Source organism: Temnothorax americanus, unplaced genomic scaffold (genome assembly GCF_048541705.1).
Source record: "Temnothorax americanus isolate GAGA-0224 unplaced genomic scaffold, ASM4854170v1 Scaffold19, whole genome shotgun sequence".
Taxonomy (NCBI): Eukaryota; Metazoa; Arthropoda; class Insecta; order Hymenoptera; family Formicidae; genus Temnothorax; species Temnothorax americanus.
Window position 1 is genome coordinate 1413410 of NW_027509329.1, and position 22041 is coordinate 1435450.

The following is a 22041-nucleotide window of genomic DNA, read 5'->3' on the forward strand; positions in this document are numbered from 1 at the left end:
ATTAAAGCGTGTATAATGAGTAGCCGAGGGTGGCAATCGTTCAATTAAATATCCGAGCGCGAATGTCCGGCTGGAAAGTCGATATGTGCGCGTGTGCCGACCGTTTGAGCAATAAAAAAGCTCCACGTGTTTACGTGTATATACGAAGTATATCAGAAGTCGGGCACTTTCTCCTAATTTCAACCACCGAAATTTAATTCAGCGATACTAATTAATTTTTATTGATACCTGGACCGAAATAAAATCGAATCCCTGAGTTGCTGAAATTTTATCTTTAGAATTTCATCTTCGATCTTTTCTTTGAATTGTCACTATATCAGTGAGACACGTATATACGCTTCGAATCATGTGTATAAGTATGTGTATTACATGCGTTTTACGCGAGATAAAAAAAACGCTCGAACACCACCGAGGATTAATTACAGCGTATTAAAGGGAACTAAAAGCTACAAGTTAACTGCCGCGGCTGATCTGACCAGTTCGAAGCTATACTCCGCTTACCGGAGAAGTTATAGTTACGGAGACAAGGCGAATTCCCGCCGGCGTTCTCGGTGATTAAACGATTCTAAATTATCGTCACACACCGTGTAGAGCACTTTTACGCATTTACGCGACACATTAGATGCCGCAATGCATCAAATGACCGCGCGCAAAGGCTGGATAATAATGATAATCGCGCGCGTTATTGCGGAGACACGGAGATAATCTTTTTCCGTCTTCTTCGGTGCGACGCAGAATTTACCGCCGCGCTCTGACTCGTCGTCGCTATAGGATCGTGTCTTTTTTGGGGTACAACGACCGCATAGGCGGATTATGTGGTACGTTCCGCCTGAGATAACGACGTAAAGAGATACGATTACGAGCTTATGAAGTACGAGCACAGGCAAAAGGAAAGGGAGAACGAAAGAGCCCCGATACCGGGGCGTTGGACGGATTAAATAGGGAATAAATTGCATTCGTTTAATTCACTTCAGTTTACCTCCGTTCGAGATGGAAAACTTGGCACACGTGTTAATCTTTGAACTACAATGTGCTTTAGTCAAAACGCGAAAATCATAAAAGAATTATATACAGCTTAATTCATGTATATAGTTATCAGAAAATTTTATGAACATAACAATGTACGCACCATATTACTTCTTCATCAGTCATTTCTCGTTATCATTATTTGAGTTTGAACAAAATTCAAATGTTTTTGTTTTCTAAAATAAAAGAGAATTTATTTGTTGATTTATGTAAATATTTTATAGATGTTTAAAAACTGCTTATCTAATATAATTAATTTAAAATTATTCCTTTACATATATTGCACGTATTCTTATAATAAGATATGTACAAAGATAATCAAATAAGAATTAATTGAGATGTATTGATAAGGATAGTTCGATGTCCGTGATTATATTTTGATACCCGCGCGATAAATGATAATATATTACAATATACCAGATATATAGAACCTGAACACATAGATTACAAATTTTAATATCAGCTTATGTTATCTATGATATAATTCAAATATGTGAATAGCTTTTGAAATTGTGAACGAAAATTCATGATATATATCTATGAGAATTTTATGAAATAAATATTAATACTTGCAGGTTATTATAAATTATTCATTGTGGATAACGTCAAAAAAAAATAAATCTAATATATTTAATATATATATATATATATTTGTTGACATTTAACTTGCATGGTAAAGAATTTAGATAAAATGAAAACCGATGAGAAGCGATTACGCGCGCGATCAAACATACTTAAATCATATTAAAAATAACCCACTTTCGTATATGTGTATTTCGAATAAAATTGCGCTTTGTAACATTCCGAGCAGACAACTGTGAGTCACGCACACGCGTAACGTACGTATACATCCGCAAGGGCCGGTAGGCACTTTTACGCCCACGACTTACGATCGGACGAGCTTTTACGTGTCGGTACTCACTAGTACACAGATACCATATGCAATGACAGCGGAGACGGCGACGACTGCTTAACAACCGAGAGAACAGGAAGCCACAGTGCGTATACGTGCGTGCGTGAGTGCATGCGTGCAAACCGCAGAATTGTGCATACATTTATTCGCACACACAAGAGAACTGCAGAAACGATTTTCTAGTAGAAAGAACAAACGGAAAAGCTTCGGAGAGCCGGAATTGCAGTTTCCACGCCCGCTTTCTCACAACAGATCTAACGGCTGCCAATCGATTTGCCGATTTACAGTAGCTACTTTCTCCGATTTCCAATTTGATCCTTCGCATTGTGGCGCGACAACAGCGAGGTATGATGTATCGCGTGCACAGGATTTTCCGCGCGTAATGGATCTCGCGAGACTACTATACGTAAATCGAGTTCTCGTTTCGAGGGAGGTACGGCTTAATTGAATTTCGTTGACCACGATCGTGCGGTGACATTGTGCTTCAACTGCCCGCTTTCGATAATTACAACCTCGCGATTGCGTGCGCATTCTAATCGGGTACCATTATCTCTAAACCTGAACGCGGCTTTGTGTGTGTGTTACAATTATTCTACCTCACTTCCAAGTTGATTAAATTGGAAATGATGGCGCAATTAACAGTTATTGGTAATTGGTACAGATAAATTCCCTACAAACCGAGCTATATACACCGAATGGAACAGATACAATATTCTCTCCCTGCTTAAGAAGCGCAATTCACGGCTGAAGGATGCGCTGGAGGTGAAAGGCACGACGAGGCTGACTACCAATTAAATCGTACCTTCAAGAGGACCGCCGAGAGACTACAGATAACTCGCGTGCGGCTTGTCCAAGGCGGATTTCTCGACGCGGCTCTATGAGCTTACGAAGTAGCCGCGTGGTTTTTGCGGCGCCCGTAGTTTTATGAGGCTAATTTATTAGCCGCCCGGACATGGAACATCACGGAACCGTTCTTCGGGCGGTTCTATCCTACGCGCGAGCGCGCGCGCGCTCCCCGGGAAGCGCAAGAAACCGCTCAATCTTCGTTCCAATCTTCCTAAAGTACAAGTGCTTCGATCCCTGAGATTTCTCCGCGTTGCTTTCTTGCCGAGAAAAGCCGAATACGGCGGCGACGTCAATATCTCGAAGGCGGAACAGCCAACGTCATACATCGCAAAATAATCATAAGTTATTATTTGCACTTTTTTTTAAATTTAATTTTTGAAAAATGTATAGCTTTATATTACTTCAATTTTATTTATTTTCGCACAACTGGACATATCTGCAATTATCGTTGTAACTCAATAAAATTATACCTACATTATTCCACATAACCGTATAATTATTTTTATTATCTTCATTATTACGTCATTATTTTAGTCTTGAATTAATAATGCAACATTTTAAAGAAATTTATGTATATACGCTTCTGTACGCAAAACGCTATATAAAACTAATGCAAAAAACGTAAAATGCGATTGATGATGGAAACAAGTTGTCGACCAATGTATCTTCCGCTTCCCGATTGTCGCGTTGTTGCGTTACTATCTTCGCCGCTACCTTCGCGAAGCGATGACAACCGGCAGAGACTATCTTATCGCGATCTACTATCGAAGCGACGCGTACTTACGTGTTTTATAGCCACATTACTGTTTCGTGCGTGCACGCACAGTATGCGCGGCACCGCCGCCGCCGCTGGCCGGATCCCCTTGGCAATTCGACGATGTGACCAAGGGTATCATTAGAAATTCGTCTCACTTTTTGCGCGGATCAACGCCGGAGGCAACAAACGATTATGCAATCCGTCGCCTTCCTGGCTTATGCAAAAAAATGTTCACTCTATGAGTGCGGGCATTTCATTACTCTCATAATTATTACGTAAATTACCGAATAATTATGCGGCGTTCAATCGGGAACCTGAACTAATGATACAGGTCTCGATAACTGGATAAAAAAAACGAAGTAGTATTATTGATCGGCCATTACATATTCGCTTTAATTCATTTTTTCCTTCGGGAAATTTTGTCGACATTTCTATGTAATTTTATGCAACTTCGCGTACCAAAGAAAAAAGTTTTATACAATATTCTTGTGCATTAAAACATTTTATAAAAAGTGTAGCAGTTTCTTCTGTAAGAATGTATATATAACGTAGTAATTTTTAATATAAAATATAAACGCAAAAGAGAAAATATTAATCAATAACAAATTAAAATCAAAGCCATACGGTCCACAAGCTTAGATCTTTGACAGCCTTATATTAATTTCCCTTACACACACACGCGCGCGCGCGCGCGCGCGAAAATTGATATAAAGCTGTCAAAGATGTAAGCTTGGACCGTATGGCTTTGATTCTAATTTGTTATTAATTAATATTTTCTCTTTTATATATATATATATATAAGTGAATAATAAAAAATGTCTATCTTCTTGTTCATAAATCTCGGAGCAATCTCAGTACGTGATAATATCAGATTTTATAACAGAATTAAAAACCAATGTAAAATTTACTATATATAAATGAGCAAACTTTTACTATAATTTTTACCAAATCAAAATGAGACACTAATATATTAATGACTTCCAAACTTTTTACTCAACTCGTGAAATAAAATCTCTACTAAAGTTATCAGTAAAAGTTAAAAGCGTCGATATAACGAGGTGAAGGCAAAATCCACACGGTATGATATTACGGCGCAATAAGTACACTTGAAATACGTTCGAAAAATTCAACGTGGAAAAGTGGAAGTACCCTAAGAGGTAACATCGCGCTCGAAATGATCGTGAAATCGTATTACCGCGCGATAGTGAACGCATGAGCCGGCGTTTCCCGTTTCTATTCGGCGGCGCCGAGCTATATGCATCCACGAGATTAAGGCAGAAGGAGATCAACGGATAGCATGGCGAAGATATATATTGGTGGTCTACACGAAGGTTGAGACCCTGGTCCGAACGGTTGAAAGTCGAGACCCGCAGCCTTCAATCATTGTCAATCGGTTCGGACGGAGCACCGTTATGGTGTCTTCGTGCTATCGTTGTTCCATGGGATACACCTACCATTCTTTGACAACATTCCTACGTCGCTACGCAGTCCCGTTCTCCGCGAATATTTGCGAGGGCACATCGCTGAGTTCATTAGTGTCATGTATTGCATACATTACACTTTGCTGAGTCTTCTAAAGAACAAACGAAATTTCTGCACTTGTTTAAAAAATAATTATATAAATATCTTCCACCTAATTGAACAATATCTTTTACAATGTGTAGCGTACGAGTATCATCGCTTCCAATTAAAAATTCGATACATGATACTTCGTCATATTGATCCAGCAAAGCTTTCGTGCGAATAGACAGTCATCATCAGAAGATATTGTTGCAAGAAATAGAAATGTTTCAAGTACTATGCGGGGATATCTAATTTAGTTTGGATACAGTCTTCTCGTTTTACGAGACTGAACGACGTTTGTGTCCTCACTTATAATCGTAGACGTACAGACAGAGAAGAAGACGCGCGACACAGAATACTGCCGCTCGCTGAGATTGCTCCGCTCGTAACCGACATTGATAAGTAGGATAAGTAAAATCGGGGACTGGAGTACGAGAGCGCGGAGGATGTTTGATCCAAGCAAATAGATTTTATGAGCCTGGCTGTTCGCGTATGTAACAGTTAGCTCGGACGAAGTGCCTCTCCGTGGCACATTTTCGCTCGGTGCAGAACGACGATAAAGCGCAAGCGGACAGATAAGAAAAAAAGTGACAAGAAAAGGAAAGAGGACGAACGGGCGAGATACGAGGTGTAAATATTCGTACAGGGCGCGCGTGGGCGCCTGCCCCCCTAGTAAAGATACTAGACTGACAATGCAGGTGCGCGTCCAGAGCAAGAAATCTTTTTTGCGCCATCTTAAAAAAATATCACCTGCAAGAGCATGTGCTCTATCATAGTATCGAATTGTCCAGCTTATCGTTCCTTATATATAATTATATATAATTCTAAATCTTGTATAATCCGCTCTTACGTTTACTTTCTCATTTCTCGCGTGTTTGCTGTAGACTGTATGCCTCGCCGATAAATCGTGCGCAAATTTACCTCGCGTGAACGAGAGAGAAAAAGAACAAAATTGTAATATATTCTTACTCTTCGTCAAAATCACAAGCTATAATTACGAAATCACATTTTTAATATACATATTAGAGAAACTTTAGAGGAATACACACGCGTTGCTGTTGAAAATTTATGTGTTTGTATTCCGAATCAATTTGGCTGGAGTACCAGCCGCATTGTTACGCAAATCGTCATGGCGTGGTTTATGTGACGTTATCTTATCGCAATAGAACGAACCGCGCACACTTTGAGTAGCAATCTCGTGCTAATGACGACGAGTTTAATTAAATTTAAACGATGGCTGAAACGACTGTCGGTGATCCAGCCCTCAAAGCGACATAACGAAAAAAACAACCCCGCCTTTAATATCTGTTCTCGCGGGCAACCCTTTACTCTCGAGAGAGCGAAAGAAGCACGTGGCCTACACGTGTTTAATTTCGGATTACGAGGGTACGGGATGTCTCGAGAGAGTATTCGCAGACGCACCCAACCGATTTCTTAAATCCGTGAGTGCGTTAATTAAGACCCCTCGAAAAGGGTTAAGGCAATTAAGAGAATAATCTTTCAAATAATCTAAATTTCAGCCACAGTGCATCATCCATAAAACAATTTGATCGAAAAGTTCTATTATGCTCTATTCCTTAACTTTAAACAATTACTCAACAAAAATATTTAAGAAGATTATCACTATATACAAAAATTTATATACATTAATATAAAATAGTATACCACTATATTCTCTTTATTTTCATAACTAAACTATAATATTAAAATAATTCAACTAGATAAAGCACGCTGTGAGCAAAATTGCACGAATGATAGGCCTCTCCATCTAATTTTACGACCCTCGATACCCGTAGTATTTTAAAAAGCAGAGTAACTGGAACTTTGTAATCATACTCACGAACAGGATCCCAGATATCTAACCGTACATGGAGAGCATGCGCCTGATTACTTTAATTGCTTCGCAGAATTACCTATCTGTGTAAGCAGCTTTCTTTAATTGCGTTCTTTTTTCATCGTACTGTGAACGTTTCAGGATAATACACTAATGGCACAATCATCACGTTATAAAGAAACTCACCGTTTCGGAGGCGGCGACATTCTTGACTTCCGCTAGCAGCGTTGCAGCAGGTGAGAGATAAGTCCGCACGAAATTTTCCAAGTTGCCATGATAAGCGCAAACTAGGATATCCCGTGCTTGTCTTATCAGAAGTTCCATAACACTGTCGCCGTAAATCGGTCCGAGCAAATTCCGGACCAGGGAAGCGAAGTCTCCACGATTCTATAACACAGTAAAATGATTTCGCTGACTTTTGTATGAAAACTAATTTCAAGATTGCGATTGCGCGATTAACAATTAATTTTTGTCGCACGTGCGGATACAGCTGAACACCTTTAAAGAGCGTGAACACATATCGCACATAATGTAAGAAATAGAGAGAAATTTCAATGAGAAATTTCTTTCAATCAAGAATCTTTTCATAAATCTAATGTAAAAATTACCACGGCTCATTTTGTGGGCTACACACCGCAACATTAATCACACGTTTTCAACACATGTACAGACACCGGAAGCAATCGAGACGGAAGGGATCAAGCAATTTCGCGGATCTATTCACATTGCTACGGAATCACGGCGGCCACACGCAAAATCTGCTACTGGCAGTTATCCCCCTCGACGCGAGGGTAAACAAAGGGAATGTGATTTGGGCTCTGTGACAAAAGCTGGCAGAATCTCTGACCAGGGGTGCAGCAACACCCACGGGAGAGAAACGTCAATACTCCTCCCGAGCGCATCGCTTAAACCAATACCGGTTAGAACATTATTTCTGAAGCGCATCTGTGCAAAATCGTATCAGCTGCGTATAGTACTTGATATCCTTAACTTGCCAATGCAAACAGCGTGAAATAAATCAATAGCTTTTGTACACTCTCGTGGTTATATAATGTAACAATAGTTTATTATAAATTCTGGCAATGTCTGAATGAACTATATGATAACAAATGCTTATCGTTAATTGCTTATGTTTTTATAAAAAATGTTTCTCTCATCTCTTTTTTTCCGAAAAATTGCTTTAAAATTTATTCCATTATGAAATTAATTTTTGAATTATTTTAACAAGTAATGAGATCTCTTTTCTTCCGTATCGTGCATTTTGAAAATAGTTATCTTCAATTAGCTTATTTATCTAACATTATATATCATATAACAATACATTTACATATTTAATTATCTAAACTTCAGTTGCTGTGAAAGTTCTCTAACTTTTCAAGACTCCAAAATCTTCGATAATTCGATAAGATCGATATAATTCCGGCACAACCTTATAGAGCTCCATAAATAGATACACGTTTCGAACGAAATTCCAATTTAAGCGACCAATTCTTCGCATACCTCCGATAAAAGCGACGCAATCTCTTTTGCGAAACGTCGATATTGCGCCATCGGCGCAATTTGCCCTAGCATCGCTTTCCCATCGAGATTCGAATACCAACGTGAACAAGTGGCTGTGTCGTCTTGCGCCCAATGTGGGTGCATTATATCGAGCCGCGTCACCGCCTCGGAGTGCATAAACATTGAGGTTTAGCGAAGGCATACGAGAAACGGGGGAAGAGGGGAAAACGACGCGCGATGTAACCATTATATGTGCGCCCGATCGCCCACGTATTTCCGCCCTCATGGTGCGTGCGGATGGTCGACCGCAACGCGATCGGCGGAGTGTTGAGAGCGCGCGAGACTTGTCTTTTCGGAGAAACGCACACCACCGTCGAGGGTTTCACGTGGGATCTGGGTGATCGAGAGCGAAACCGGATGTGGCGAGTATGTGCGACGCGTACAAAAAGTGCGACTACGACCGCGTATATATAGTGCTCTTATAACAATGTTCTTTATCAAAATTCAAGTAAAATTTACTTCGGCAAAACTGTATTCTAAACCTCATTTATTAAAATAATTAATATTAAAAATTAAGGAATTGGCAAATAGAGTTTCAAAAAGCATTTGCTTAAAATTAGTTGATCAATAAATGAATGATGAATTGATAAATAATTTTCTGAAATATTTTCTGTACAATATAATTTGAATATTATTTTTAATATAAAAAATTTATCATAAATATTCATTTACAAAATTGTCAAAATTTATACATTGTGAGATTTAGATCAGATCATGCAAAAGATATTCATAAAATTAAAGTTTTAAAAACAAAAACTAAATAATAATTCAGCAATATATATATATATATGTATTATTTCGCGTTAATATATCATGAATAAAAAAATCACTATCTGGGGTTATAATTACTTCAGGAAGAAATACTATCGATAATTCTTGTTCTGTCACGTAGTGCCATCCCACGAGGTGTGCCGATCATAATAACAGGCCGACACGAGTCAGTACCAATATTTGACCACCTGAAATTTATGGGAAAAGGGTAAGTCGGCATTGTGCATAAAGGGCTCGTTAGGGGAGGCGCGCATCTCCCGCAGGGGATTCGTGGGGATGAAAACGGACACGTAGTCTGGGCTGTCTGGGTCCGCATATAAATTAACCGCGATTCACGTGGCGGCGGTTTTAATCATCTACCTTATGGGCACATGTTGTTTATTAATGTATTTACTCGTATGAATAGACAAACTGTGATTTACTATCACATATTCACGTGTCAATGCGAAGCGGTCTACAATGAGTGAAGGGTTTAACGTCTTTTCTCAAAGAATAAAATCCACACAGAGCAGGAAAACTATCTACAATAAAACTAAAATTTTATATTATAATATATATATCTGCTCCCATAAATCTTTCTATAAATTATTCAAAAATTATATGTCAGAAAACTATATTGTAAAAATAATAATTGTAATTATCAGTAAATTATTTTATTTTTATTATTAGAAACAGAAATTTAATGGGTTCCTTTCGAAACTATTAAGAAACATACATTTAAAAACCAAACGTAAAGCATCTTATTTTGTATGTAATATGTACATCGTGTAAAAGTATAAAAAAGAGATCAAAAATTAATGAATTCAATAACAAAACTAGATCTTGCCGCGTTATGTCAAGCACTATGTCAGAGATATTTGTTCCCTATGCTTTGTGTGCACTTAAGCCAATGCGATGAAAGGTAAAGCGTTTCGCCCGTGAAATTAGAATCACGCTTTTACACCGAGGTAGGTCTTGATTAGTCTCTTTGTTTAGTAGCCCGCCTTGCATAATAGCGCCACTGCTCGTGAGCTCATCGCGGCAATTTGCATTTTGATCGACGGAATCTCATTTCGCAGCTGCAAAGCTATATATGGGAAACTTTAGGCAAGAATATTTTAAAATACAGATCGGGGTTGAAGAGAAGAAATGAAAAACAAAATAATATGCACCAATGAATTAAACAAGCATTGTAGAATTTCAAAAACAATATAGAAGAATTTTAGAATAATAATATAAATAAAAGTATATATTATATAATGTAAATAATGTAATGTAAATAAAAATTACTTTGATTAAATTTTGTGGATATTTACATCGAATGTAATAAAAATAAAACAATAAAGATTTTTCAAGTATTAAAAAATTTCTAATTAAAGTATTTTTAAACTTCTAATTAAATTCGATTTATCTCTCACATAATGCTCGACATGAAATTCAGAATCATAAAAGACTACACTTTGAAAATATAAAAAAATGCATATAACAATGATAATAAAAAATCAAGATTAAGCATATTAATTATATCTAAGTTTTATGTAGGTACAAGGGGATTTCTGGGAATAGTGCTAAAATGAATAGGTAATGCGACAGTTGATTAAATTTTGACGTAGTTAAGCGTATTTAGTCTGTGAAAGGGTCCGTGACTATTCTCCCTAGAATATTGATCAAGTCTCTCAGTTCCCCATTACATTACGCGTGTCGAATTTCAAATTAACCCAGACGCATGTCAAATTCGTCTCGCGCACACGCTTACAGCGCGTTTACTTGTTTAGTCAGCTTCCAAATTTCCCACCGTTTTGCGTACCCATCCCCGATCCCCGATGATCTATTGCAAGAGGATTTGTTGCTCAAACACACGCCTTGGAAAAAAAAACTTTTCAACATGTTCTTTAAGACGTATTATAGAGGATATATATTTGAAATTTATACATTGCATGACATTAAAGCCTCTTTTGTTAGAATGTTACAAATCAGAAATTACTACACTCCTTCGAACATGTTAAATTAATTCGCAACGCGAAACCATTGCGGTACTTTACGTGCCCAAAGATTCAACGAGGATTAAGAAAGTGGTACATGCATGTTACGAAATATTAAGAACCGCCTGGCGTGGGGCAACTCTCGACGATATTTTCTCGACCGTGTCTGTCGACCGCCCATATACAGCCAGCCATGTATTCCCGCGAGCGCGGTATACGCGCCGCGACGCGACGTCCCGATAATTATCGAAAAATGCGCGAGGGGGTCGGCCGTCATTAATTAAATAGCCGCACGAATACGGTGGAAACCTATCGGAAGCGAAGCGGCTGCGCGCCGTTACACAATGCACCAGAAGCAACCGCACACACAATATCCATCAATGCTACGCTCTGTTCGGAGCCACGGATAATGCAACGGACCACCGTTGCGAGCCGTTATAGAGAGAGATTCGCGAAAGGGAGGCTGAGTCCGCGCGAGAGAGAGAGACGGAGAAAAGGGAGAGAAAGAGAAGAAGCCGGGAGAGGTACGCAGCATGGAAACGGGCATTAATCAATCCGCACACGTGGAAAGCAGCGGCGGTTTAGCGGGACGGAGCGGTGCCTCACTTGGCTTAATAAAGTTGCAAATCGTTTCTGCGCATGTACACGTGATTAGACGCGTGACACGCGTTACGTTATCCGCGTGCATATTTATAAGAAGACCGTTTACGCCCGTTTAAAAAGCACCACGTGTCTGTCCGTCACGTTCTCCATAACATTCTCTCCGTACGAGTGTACCGTGATACGTGAAACGCCTCTCGGTACTTCTTAAATGTCCGCCAATTAAAAGATCGGACTATACTGCGCGTCATAAAAGTAGATAAGGAGCTTGATATGATCATTTCTCGGATTAGACTTTAACATCGAACGATTTATTCACATATATATTCGCAATTTTCTCGCAATTTATCGCGCGATTTTCAGCAATTCAAAGTGTCGTAACTGTAATTGTGCAACAATAATTTAATTTAATGCATCTTGTGATTCAGATTACAGCGGTAAACGTTAATGCTTATCGTATATATAAAATATCAAACAATATAACTCATTTATAAAGATTAGATTTAGAAGCAGCACTAATACCGTCGCCTTGCCTATCGATAATGTAGCTTTCCTTCCTTTTATATATACATTTCTAGTTTCTATGCACATACGTCACATGTTATTGCAAGTTTTTATTATTACGAATTTTCACGGTTTGAAATGTTATCCCAATTTCCAAGTTTTGTTTCGTACAACAGAAGAAGCATGAGATTGAAGGATAAATTAGCATATCAAGTGCTATCATGATCCGACATACATCGTACTCGCTGCGATCAAACTGCTCGAGGACATCGTCCAAAGTGCCACAACCGCATCGAAGTTTACATTCTGACACGTACATTAATCATTGCCAAGCAGGACAGAAAATCATAATCACGCGGAAACAAAACGCACGTAAAACTTGCGCTATAATTATAGTAGGTATGTCTTCCATTGAAAGTTTATAATAGAAGTTAAAATTGTGCACATTACGTATTATTTTTACTTTCTCGTACAAGATGAATCAGAACTTCTAAACACCAGGAACGTTCTAAAACATAGCTAATTGTGAAGAAAAGATATCAAAAATATTTTTCTTTCGTCTCCTCTTACAAGAGAAGCGTTATTTTCTCATCGAAATATTCATAAACGCGAGAAATCCGTGCTTCGAGGAAGAAATCAATTAATTAATCCTCGTATAAATCACGAGGAAATGTCATCGTGCGCAAGCACCGTTATTAGCGAAACCGAGAAATCCGTGAGTTAACTTCTCGTAATAGCGACCGCGCGACGAAAGATTAGTCGCGCGCTGCCACGGGTCGCGGCGACGGGTCACGGCTGCCACGGAACCCTGTATATAGGACGATGACGTCACCGTGGGTTACCTACGAGAGCGAAGTGTGTATAAAATGCATCCGGTGGGTGTGTCGCTCCCATACCCTTTGTGACTCCGGCTGGCGCTAGGAGCGACGAGGCCGCTATTACAAACGCCGCCGTTTAACCGCGGCACGAAAGGGAAGGTATAATCGTGCGCGCACCGTCGCGTCGCGCGCGACTGGATCCCATTTTGTCAGCTTTAAATTCTAAGCTTGCCTGGGATCGAAACCACAATTCTATCTTCGAAACAGATTCTGCCTCTTGCCTTTCGAGAAATCTAACGAAAAAATGAAAAACAAGGAGGAATTCTTGCGAGACGGATTGAAATGTCAGGTTCATGCATCTGTCAGTTTTATCCTGAGGCAATTTCTTTGGTTTAATATGATCAGAACTATTTATTTGATCAATCAGGAACGACGCTATTAAAAATAAAACCAAAGCTCCTACATAGTTTATGAATTTCTATAAAATGATATACCCCACACAGTTTCACGCATGCATGCACACGCGATATATTTCGTAGGAGTGAAGGAAGAAAGGAATGAGACCGAGAGAACTAATCGCGAGCGGAGTAGGCGCTTTAATTCCCGTAATTGCACGCTTAATTTGCGTTACACGCTAAATCGCGTGACGCTAAAGAATACAGGAAACGATCTCGGATCGCGCGTCGGCAGCGCACAGTAACTTCCTGAAGATCGATATTCTTCGGTGCCCGCGTTCGCCATATGTGTGTGCGCGAGAGAGAAATTTACTCTCGAGTTAAAAATACTTTCGGGGAGTTTCTATACCCGTAGACGCGCACACTCGTAGAAACAGCAATTTAAGCGACTACCGCGTGCATCAGATCTCTCTCTCTCTCTCTCTCTCTCTCTCTCTCTCTCTCTCTCTCTCTCTCTCTCTTCTTTCCCGTCAGATGCTATTTGTTAATTAACATTTGATAATAATAGTCGGCAATACGATCTATTACGAGTCGACAATAATAATGGATATTCCATTCGCGTTAGCAAAGTAAAAAATATGTGTACAAAAGATGTAAGCAAGGAAGTATACGCTAAACGAGAACAAAGAATCCGCTGCACTCAGGCTTAAAAAGTATCGAGGACTTGAGTTCATAATCGCGTTTGCACCTTTATTCGCTCGAAAGTAATTCCACGGTAGCAGCAAATATTCATATGCATACTCGCGTATACTTGCCTTTTGAAATAAATAGGGGAAAGTCAAATAATATCCAATAACGAACGATAATAATGGAGATGTGACAGATCGCGGATCGAGACGCTCATTTATAAATCCTTGTCGTTCAACTCTCTCCGACTGTTTGAAAAATTCAGGAAGTTATTCGCGCGAATTGGATTGACATTCTCGACGAAACCCGTTCTTTACGGAAAGAAATATCTCGCGAGACTTATAATGACAGTGATTTGACCATGCGCGTTTCGCGATACTAACGAGTGTACCATTTGTTTCTAGTATGATTCATGTGAAAAGCGGCGACAAAGAGGTTCCGCAGCGACGTGAAGAACGTCGAAAGAAAGCTCGTTACCGACAAGGAGAGTGTTCGTATAGTATACTAATTAGTACTAATAAATACTAATCGAGTGAGTCACGTTTAATTGCCGTTCGTGTTATCCGACTGTAAAGCGAACGGTACTTTGCATGCGAACGAGCTTGCCCTCGTCCACGCCTCGCGCCGAAAAGTCAATTTCGTTACACCAACGCCACGATAATTTCTCCATTCCCTTAAATCGCACCGTTTTCGAAACCGCGTCGATTAACCGGGAATCAAGCGCACCGGCAATAGTTACATAAGAGAAAATTCTACCGCGACAATGGGCCGTGTCGCAAAACAAATATAACCGACCCGTCGAAATTGTGCGACGGAGTATGTTAATAAGCCATGTATATACGAATCGTCAACGTTAAAAAAATGTTATACATTGCTTTTATCACGCGGCACTCTTTTATCTCATAGAATATTCATTTCATCTAACGACGAGTCTGTACGTGCTATAGATAAATAATAACGGTTATCACACAGATAACAGATTATCACCTTGTATTCTTGTACCCTAAGGATAGCAGATAAGAATGGCAGATAAAAACTGGACTACATGAATACGGGTAGAGCATACGAAAAGTTCATATGAAAGAAAATTAGAATATAGAGAAAGAGCCAGGGATTCCGTTAAGTTCGCTATTTTCCGCGAGCAGATTACTTCGACTAATTCACCCGTGCGAAGGCAAAGTAAACTTGTCCGCTTAAAAGAAGAGAAAAGGGAGAGACTTTCACCTCGGCCACGGCCTCGCGCGCGCTTAGCACGACGATCACGAAGGATTTACTCTCGTACATGAAGGAGAGGATGAATCCCTTGGCGCGCGAGCGGCGGGCAGCTCTTCAAACGGAACAGCACGCGGAATGAAATCCCTCTTCTACCGGCGCGCGGACCGACTCGGCTCAGCTCGGCGCGGCGCGGCGCACGGAAACGTCCCTCCTGGCGACTCGTAGGTGGAAACTCGAGTCCCGTGCTCGTACCGATCGACCACAGGAGCAACCACCTCTTGAGTGGCATGAGAGGCGAGTGCACCGTGTTCGCTCGTCCGCTCTCGCTCTCGCTCTCTTTCTCCGTCTCTCTCTCCCTTTCTCGCTCTATCTCTCCGCTTCTTTCTATCTTCTCGGCTTTTTCCGCTTACTCGGGCTGCTTTTATTAACCCTGAACCAACCGTACGCGCTTCTGGCAGCGACGATACTGCAAATATTTGTCCACCGATTCTACGCCGTTCACAGGCGGCGGAGAGGAAGCGGAAAGGTCGCTGCCCTTCGTCGACAGTCGCGATGGGAATTATTATGAAACTGTACGGAATGGTCCGCACCACAAAAGCAGAATACTGTCAATTGTCGTCAAAACTTCCGGTTATACAAAAAAACAGTGCGTATATAAGTGAAAATGAATGAAAGCGAGAGTAAAAGTAGGGATAACGTTAAATCGCTGTAAGATAAAAATTGGTAACAGAAAAAAGGTGTAAGTGTTAATGAATTGGATGATTATTGTAACCCTATAAACAACTATAAATGTACATATGTAGATATGTATCTATGTATCTATAAACAAAAAAATATAAATAATATATTAATTTGTTGCACGTTACTCGCATATAACGTACATTAACCGTAAATTTATCTTCTTTACACATCAGACATTGTGTATCCAGACATTGTGTATCTAAACATTGTGTATTTTCCTCAATAATACATACAATCTAAAGATATTTATTACATAATGATTCACCCTGTAGTATACTAAATAATGAAACATTAACTCAGCTGAAAATCAGAACGAGATATTTTGTACTAAAATGTCTTCGTTTCTCAAGTAGATTAATCAGATTTCACCGCAAAACCTCATCAGGCTCCAGAGTGCAACGTTACCTTAAATTACCGGTGTAATATCCGTGGACAGTTACGACAAAAATCGTGATTCAGTTTTAAGGTGCGATTAGGCCTAAAACGTGACTGCCAATCGCTGAGATATTAGGCTGACTTCTAGAGAAAGACAAAAAATGGCAGCAATGATTAGCAATAATTTCCCGATAATCATAGTAGTTTCGTCTTACAAAATTTATGCTTATGAGTGAATCACGACACTCAGTTGCAACAGAAAGATCATCTTTCGTTAGGATTGCTTTGTCATAAGAGCAACAATCACTTTGGTGTGTGGCAAGAATACTTTGATGAAGTCGAATTACTCTTCCCTGACAATCTCGATCGTCTCGATCGTCTCGATCATCTCGATCAAAATTCAACACAAGAAATTTCATCAACTGCACATTACAACTTTCCCTGTCCAAACGCTTCCGCGTCGACGAGAAAGTTAACACCATCGATGATTCTAATCGCGATATCTTTTCAATATTTTTACCGAACAAAAACATATTACAAATATTTTGTACCACTGTATTCATCTCTCATCTTTGTATTAAGATTGAGATGTTATTAGCTTCCCCGATAGATAACATTGTTATAACACGAACTATATTCCGATTGTTACACCGCAAAATATTCGTATTGCCTTGTACCTCCCTTTTCTCAATACGCAATTATATGCGCGATAGAAAGTCAGAGAGACCCCTTTTTCGACGCGCGCGCATTTACAGTCGATGACATCAGTCATTTCTAAGCAAAGTAAGTTCTCTCTACGAAGCCATACAAAGTGCTGTACGAAAAAAATGACGTCATTCCGCGTTCGTTACGCGACAGAAACAAGAGGATGACGATCGCTCAATCGGAATTTCAATTCATTTGCCAGGCTCGCCCTTTCTCTCTTTTTCTCTTTCTCTGTCTCGGCGCGCCCATTTACGACATATTACACCTGGTAACAGAATACAGATACGAATACACCATGAAAGAGGAACGGGTAGCTCAAGAGAGCTCGTCCGCGCGAATAATTAAGCGAGACCGCCACCCATATGCGTCTCGAGTTCTGAGAGCACCTATCAGCATGTATAGTCTTGAAAGATAATTAATCAACACCTTTAAACCTTAAAATCCATTAATCCCTTAAAATTTAAACGTCCTTAAATTAAAAAAAGAGTGGTTTACTATATTTTGGCAAAAATGCTATAAAATAAACAATTCTATATATTGAAAGTTAGAACTGTGAGAAAATATATAATTCAATATCACACTATTTAACCGGCTATTAAAAACAAATATGCAAAGGTTAGCGTTTCTCTGTAAGTGACGCGTAGCAACATGATTTCTTGCCGTTACAACTCCTAATAACAAAGTGAAGTAATCATTCTCGCGCGTCGTGTTTTTAAGGCCGCGAGTTGGCCTCCTCGTGACGGCAATATTTCGTATCACGGTAACCAGTGGCAATACATAGGTACCTACTTACGCGTTAAGGATTGGCACGATAATCGCGCGTCGATCTTTGTAAAACTGAGTAATGGGACGCATTACGTTAGCGAGCGACTCCGATGAAGTTACATTGTACGATTGAAGAGCGAAATAAATGAAGAACCCCGGGGACGCGTGAGAATAGAAACATCTTCGTGCGAAGAGGAATGCGCCTCCCTACCGTCTCTTCAATCGGTGCCAACTAGTTTCACTCTAGAATTTATAATCTCCAACACGACAGCGCTATATGAACCTGTCGTCGCTAATGACTTTGACTATGCAAACGGCCAATCGATTTTGAGAGGAAAAAAACCGCGAGATCTCGCCTTACATATGAAAGCGAGAATCCACTCTCGCCTCTACGGACGTTGCGATTAGTATGCGATTAAGTCCTGATTTATAACGGCCGTACGCCTAGATGCGATTGATTTCGTTAATGTCGGCGATCGCCCCGGAGAGCTTTTCGCTCGCGGCGCGTCAGCGGTCGGCATCACGTGTTGGGCTACGTCATTAATCGAGATCGGTGAAACCGATCCTGAGATTATCGAAAAGGGAAAAAACCAGATACGCGGGCACGTTATAGAAATTTGTTGCATGACTTCATGCGCACCGAGCATTTTAAACTATACGGATTAATGTAATAGCTGATAAGACGTTAAAAGCGAGCACATTAGATTCGTGTTTTCACCGGGTTAAACGTTGCTGTCCGAGTCTAACATTTGCTTGACTAATACGGGGATTGCTCACGGCAACGAGAATCAGACAGCTGCATTTAACGTTAAACGTATACACGGACTGTCGCGCGTGTTGCCCCATCGGACAGCACAGTGAGCGTGTTCTGTCATGTGCTTTTTCGTGGGATCGACGACGCGGTGCCTTTTGCAACGAAATCCAACTGAGTGGTCGATATAGCCAGGAGCATAGGTGGGCGCGCGTATTATTTTTCCTTCTCATCGTAGTGTACCCCCTAAGGGGCTAATATCATGCAAATGAGAGCGGAAAACGAAAGGCCGGAAAGGCGAGAACGGCATTTAACTATTAGTTTGCAAATTTAATAGGTCGACATGCACAGTCACGTTTTCATCGTCATTTGTGAAATGAGGACCAACCTTAAAACGTGAATAAGAAAGATGTGAAAGAAAAGGGGAAACACAATGATAAAATTTCTATATGTTATAAATGGTCTATTTAGAATGAAGAAAGAAATCGACTTTATATTCTCGCGGACTTTATAGACTCGAAAATCCTAGGATTTACATATTTGATTTAAAATAACACCTTGCGATGCAAATACTGTGAAATTAACATATAACATTACAATTCTGTAAATGCACGATCTATTTTTTTTATCTATAATATAAAAAGAAACTAATTGCGGGATGGAGCTAAGAACGTGGAGCACAATTATGTTCGCCTTTCACGTGTGAATATATTCGATGCATTTCTCGGCATATTAGCGCCCACGTGCCTCCACGATAAAGTATAGCTCCTCGAAGACATATGCAGTCGAAGCGATATCATACCTCGCAAAGTAATCATCTATACGGAATTCAACCGCGCGCATTTACCGGCCGACTACTGCCGATGAATCATGAAATTACAACGGTCGCGCTGCTGTCGTATCTCGTTTAACTCTTTCATTCTAAAAACGATCACGGCCAACTGACATATTATTACGCGTGCTAAGAATGACTACAATTTGGCTGGAACTAATATCACGAGACAACCTCACATGAAGTTCGTAATAATGATCAAGTTTCATTTATACTTTTAGAATAAGATACCGCGTTTTATGGTGGCTTGTAATCTATTTTCACGTGACAACCTTTTAGAATTTGATAGTAAATTATTAACTATATAGTATAAAACGTACGTTTTATCAATCACGATATATACGTAATATCTCGATTAAATCGATAAGTAATTAATTTAATATTTTTAATGTATAATAGTTTAATATAGATATACATTTAGAATGCGTCGACATTCTCAGGCAAGTAAAGTACGCAAACGAAGATTATGATACCAAGAAAATAAACTAAAAATTGGTAAAAACTGAACAAAAAATAAAATATTACTTACACCTATATGTAGTCCTTGATCTTAAATGGCCTCAAAGTCTTTTTATATAACGTAGAATTAGCGTGTAAACACAGCAATCAAATAGATAGAATTTTTCGATGATCAAATATCACGCAATATTGCTAATATTAAAACTATTTTTATAATGATATATAACATATAATTTTTTGTAAAAAAAAATCGTCAATTACACAAAATCGCTCGTACTTGTATCTACACATTGCGATTATGGTAAGTAAAATTATTGAACGAGTGGCATGCACAGTATCGGCAAGAGATAGGAATGCGTGGGTTTTCTGCTGACAATTATCTTTTCTTGCTATTCATCTGACGATCCGAATCCGGCATTGTGTATCTACTTACATGTCGCACCGCGGTTTAGTTCCCATTTCATCAGACCTGACTCATCAGACTAGCTGCTACATACCATATATCAGCGCAGAACTCTATCCGGCAAGCTCTTACAATGCAGGAATATTTGCCCGAGAATTTACTAGCAATCAGAGGGAACAAAAAAATAAATAACAGCTTTGAGGAATTAATCACGCATCAATAAAATATACTATTCTAATAGCTAAAAAAGTTTGCCACAAATATCTTTCTAAATAAAACTTTTGTTATCCAAAATTAATTTTTTATTTTACTTCATACGTTTTTTTTTTAAGTTGGAGATCTCAAAGTGTCTTTTTTAATTCGAAAGTTTCACAAAGTTACAAGATTTTTACCATAAAATGCTAATTATAAGTAAAATTATCAATTTAGATGTCTCATTGATATTTTTACTTTTTTTAATATTGTGACTCGATCGATGAACTGTAGACGAGATAAAGGTCAAATAGCGGAGGAAAACTTGATGCAATACTCAAGAATTAAAAAAATCAAATTGAGCCTTGTTGCTAGCACAGCGTTTCTCCGCGACTCGAGAGATGACCTTTAATTGCGGTGCCAGATACCGACATGACCTCGAAGAACACCAACTATCGGGAGCTTTCGCGCCTAGAAGAGAGGACCCGCTAGTAGCTGGATGAAGAAGGAGAAGATGACGCGGGAGGAGAATGTGATATCCTCGCGTCGTTCCAGGACCCGATTGAGCCGTCCAGGTGAACGTTCCGACACACCAGGACGCCAGAACGAACTTTAATGAAGAAAGACATCCAGCGTCGCGATGCTTGACGGACTACAAGCGTTGCTAACGCGGCAACGATCGTTCTTCCTCGTCGTCTTATTCCTTTCCCATCTTCCTGCTGCTCATCTTCTCCTTCGTCCACCACCTCTGCAGACTTTCAAGCGACCCTTCGCGCCTCGACCGTACGTTCGGCTTTCTTTGCCAAAGAAACCGCTAAGGTGCGATCAACTTGCTGCCTGCAGATACTTTCTACCGGTCACGAACGTGAAAAAAGGCAAGCATATCTTACAAGGGTATCTTAGATCGGGGAAAAAATCAAGTAAATCCTTTCTCTCGTTATCCTTATTTGCTTTAAGATATAAAAAATGAAAGAGTCGAGTTTCTAAATTTAAAATGTTTTGCGAAAAATTTACAAATAAGAACATTTCGCTCGGCGAGGAACGTTTTGATTCCCATAAAATAAAACGTCGCACGTTTATCCTGCGAAATTCTTCGTTAAAATTAAAGTTCAATCCTATTCGATGATCATCGTTGAGCGGTATCGGCAACCCTTTGTATCACGAAGATAAATACACCGTTCTACTTTCCTCGCGGCGCAATAGCAGTGTCTTCAATGCGTCTTTCCGCATCGTCGTTACAGGGCCCTTCTCCATCGGGTTACGTCCCGCGTGAACTTCAATCATAACGGCGGAGTCAGCGCCATAAATTTGTCACAACGTACGGAGATAGTGCGCGAAACCGTACACGGTACGGTACGTACGGTACAC

At 39.7% G+C, this 22041-nt stretch overlaps 1 protein-coding gene across 1 annotated transcript in view; it reads right to left on the reverse strand.

The window, feature by feature from the left end:
* The window catches only part of LOC143896615 (uncharacterized), a 292658-nt gene that overhangs the window by 234508 nt on the left and 36109 nt on the right, over positions 1-22041 (reverse strand). The window contains 1 exon segment of the mRNA XM_077404566.1: positions 7126-7326. Within this exon segment, the coding sequence (XP_077260692.1) occupies positions 7126-7326 (201 nt within the window).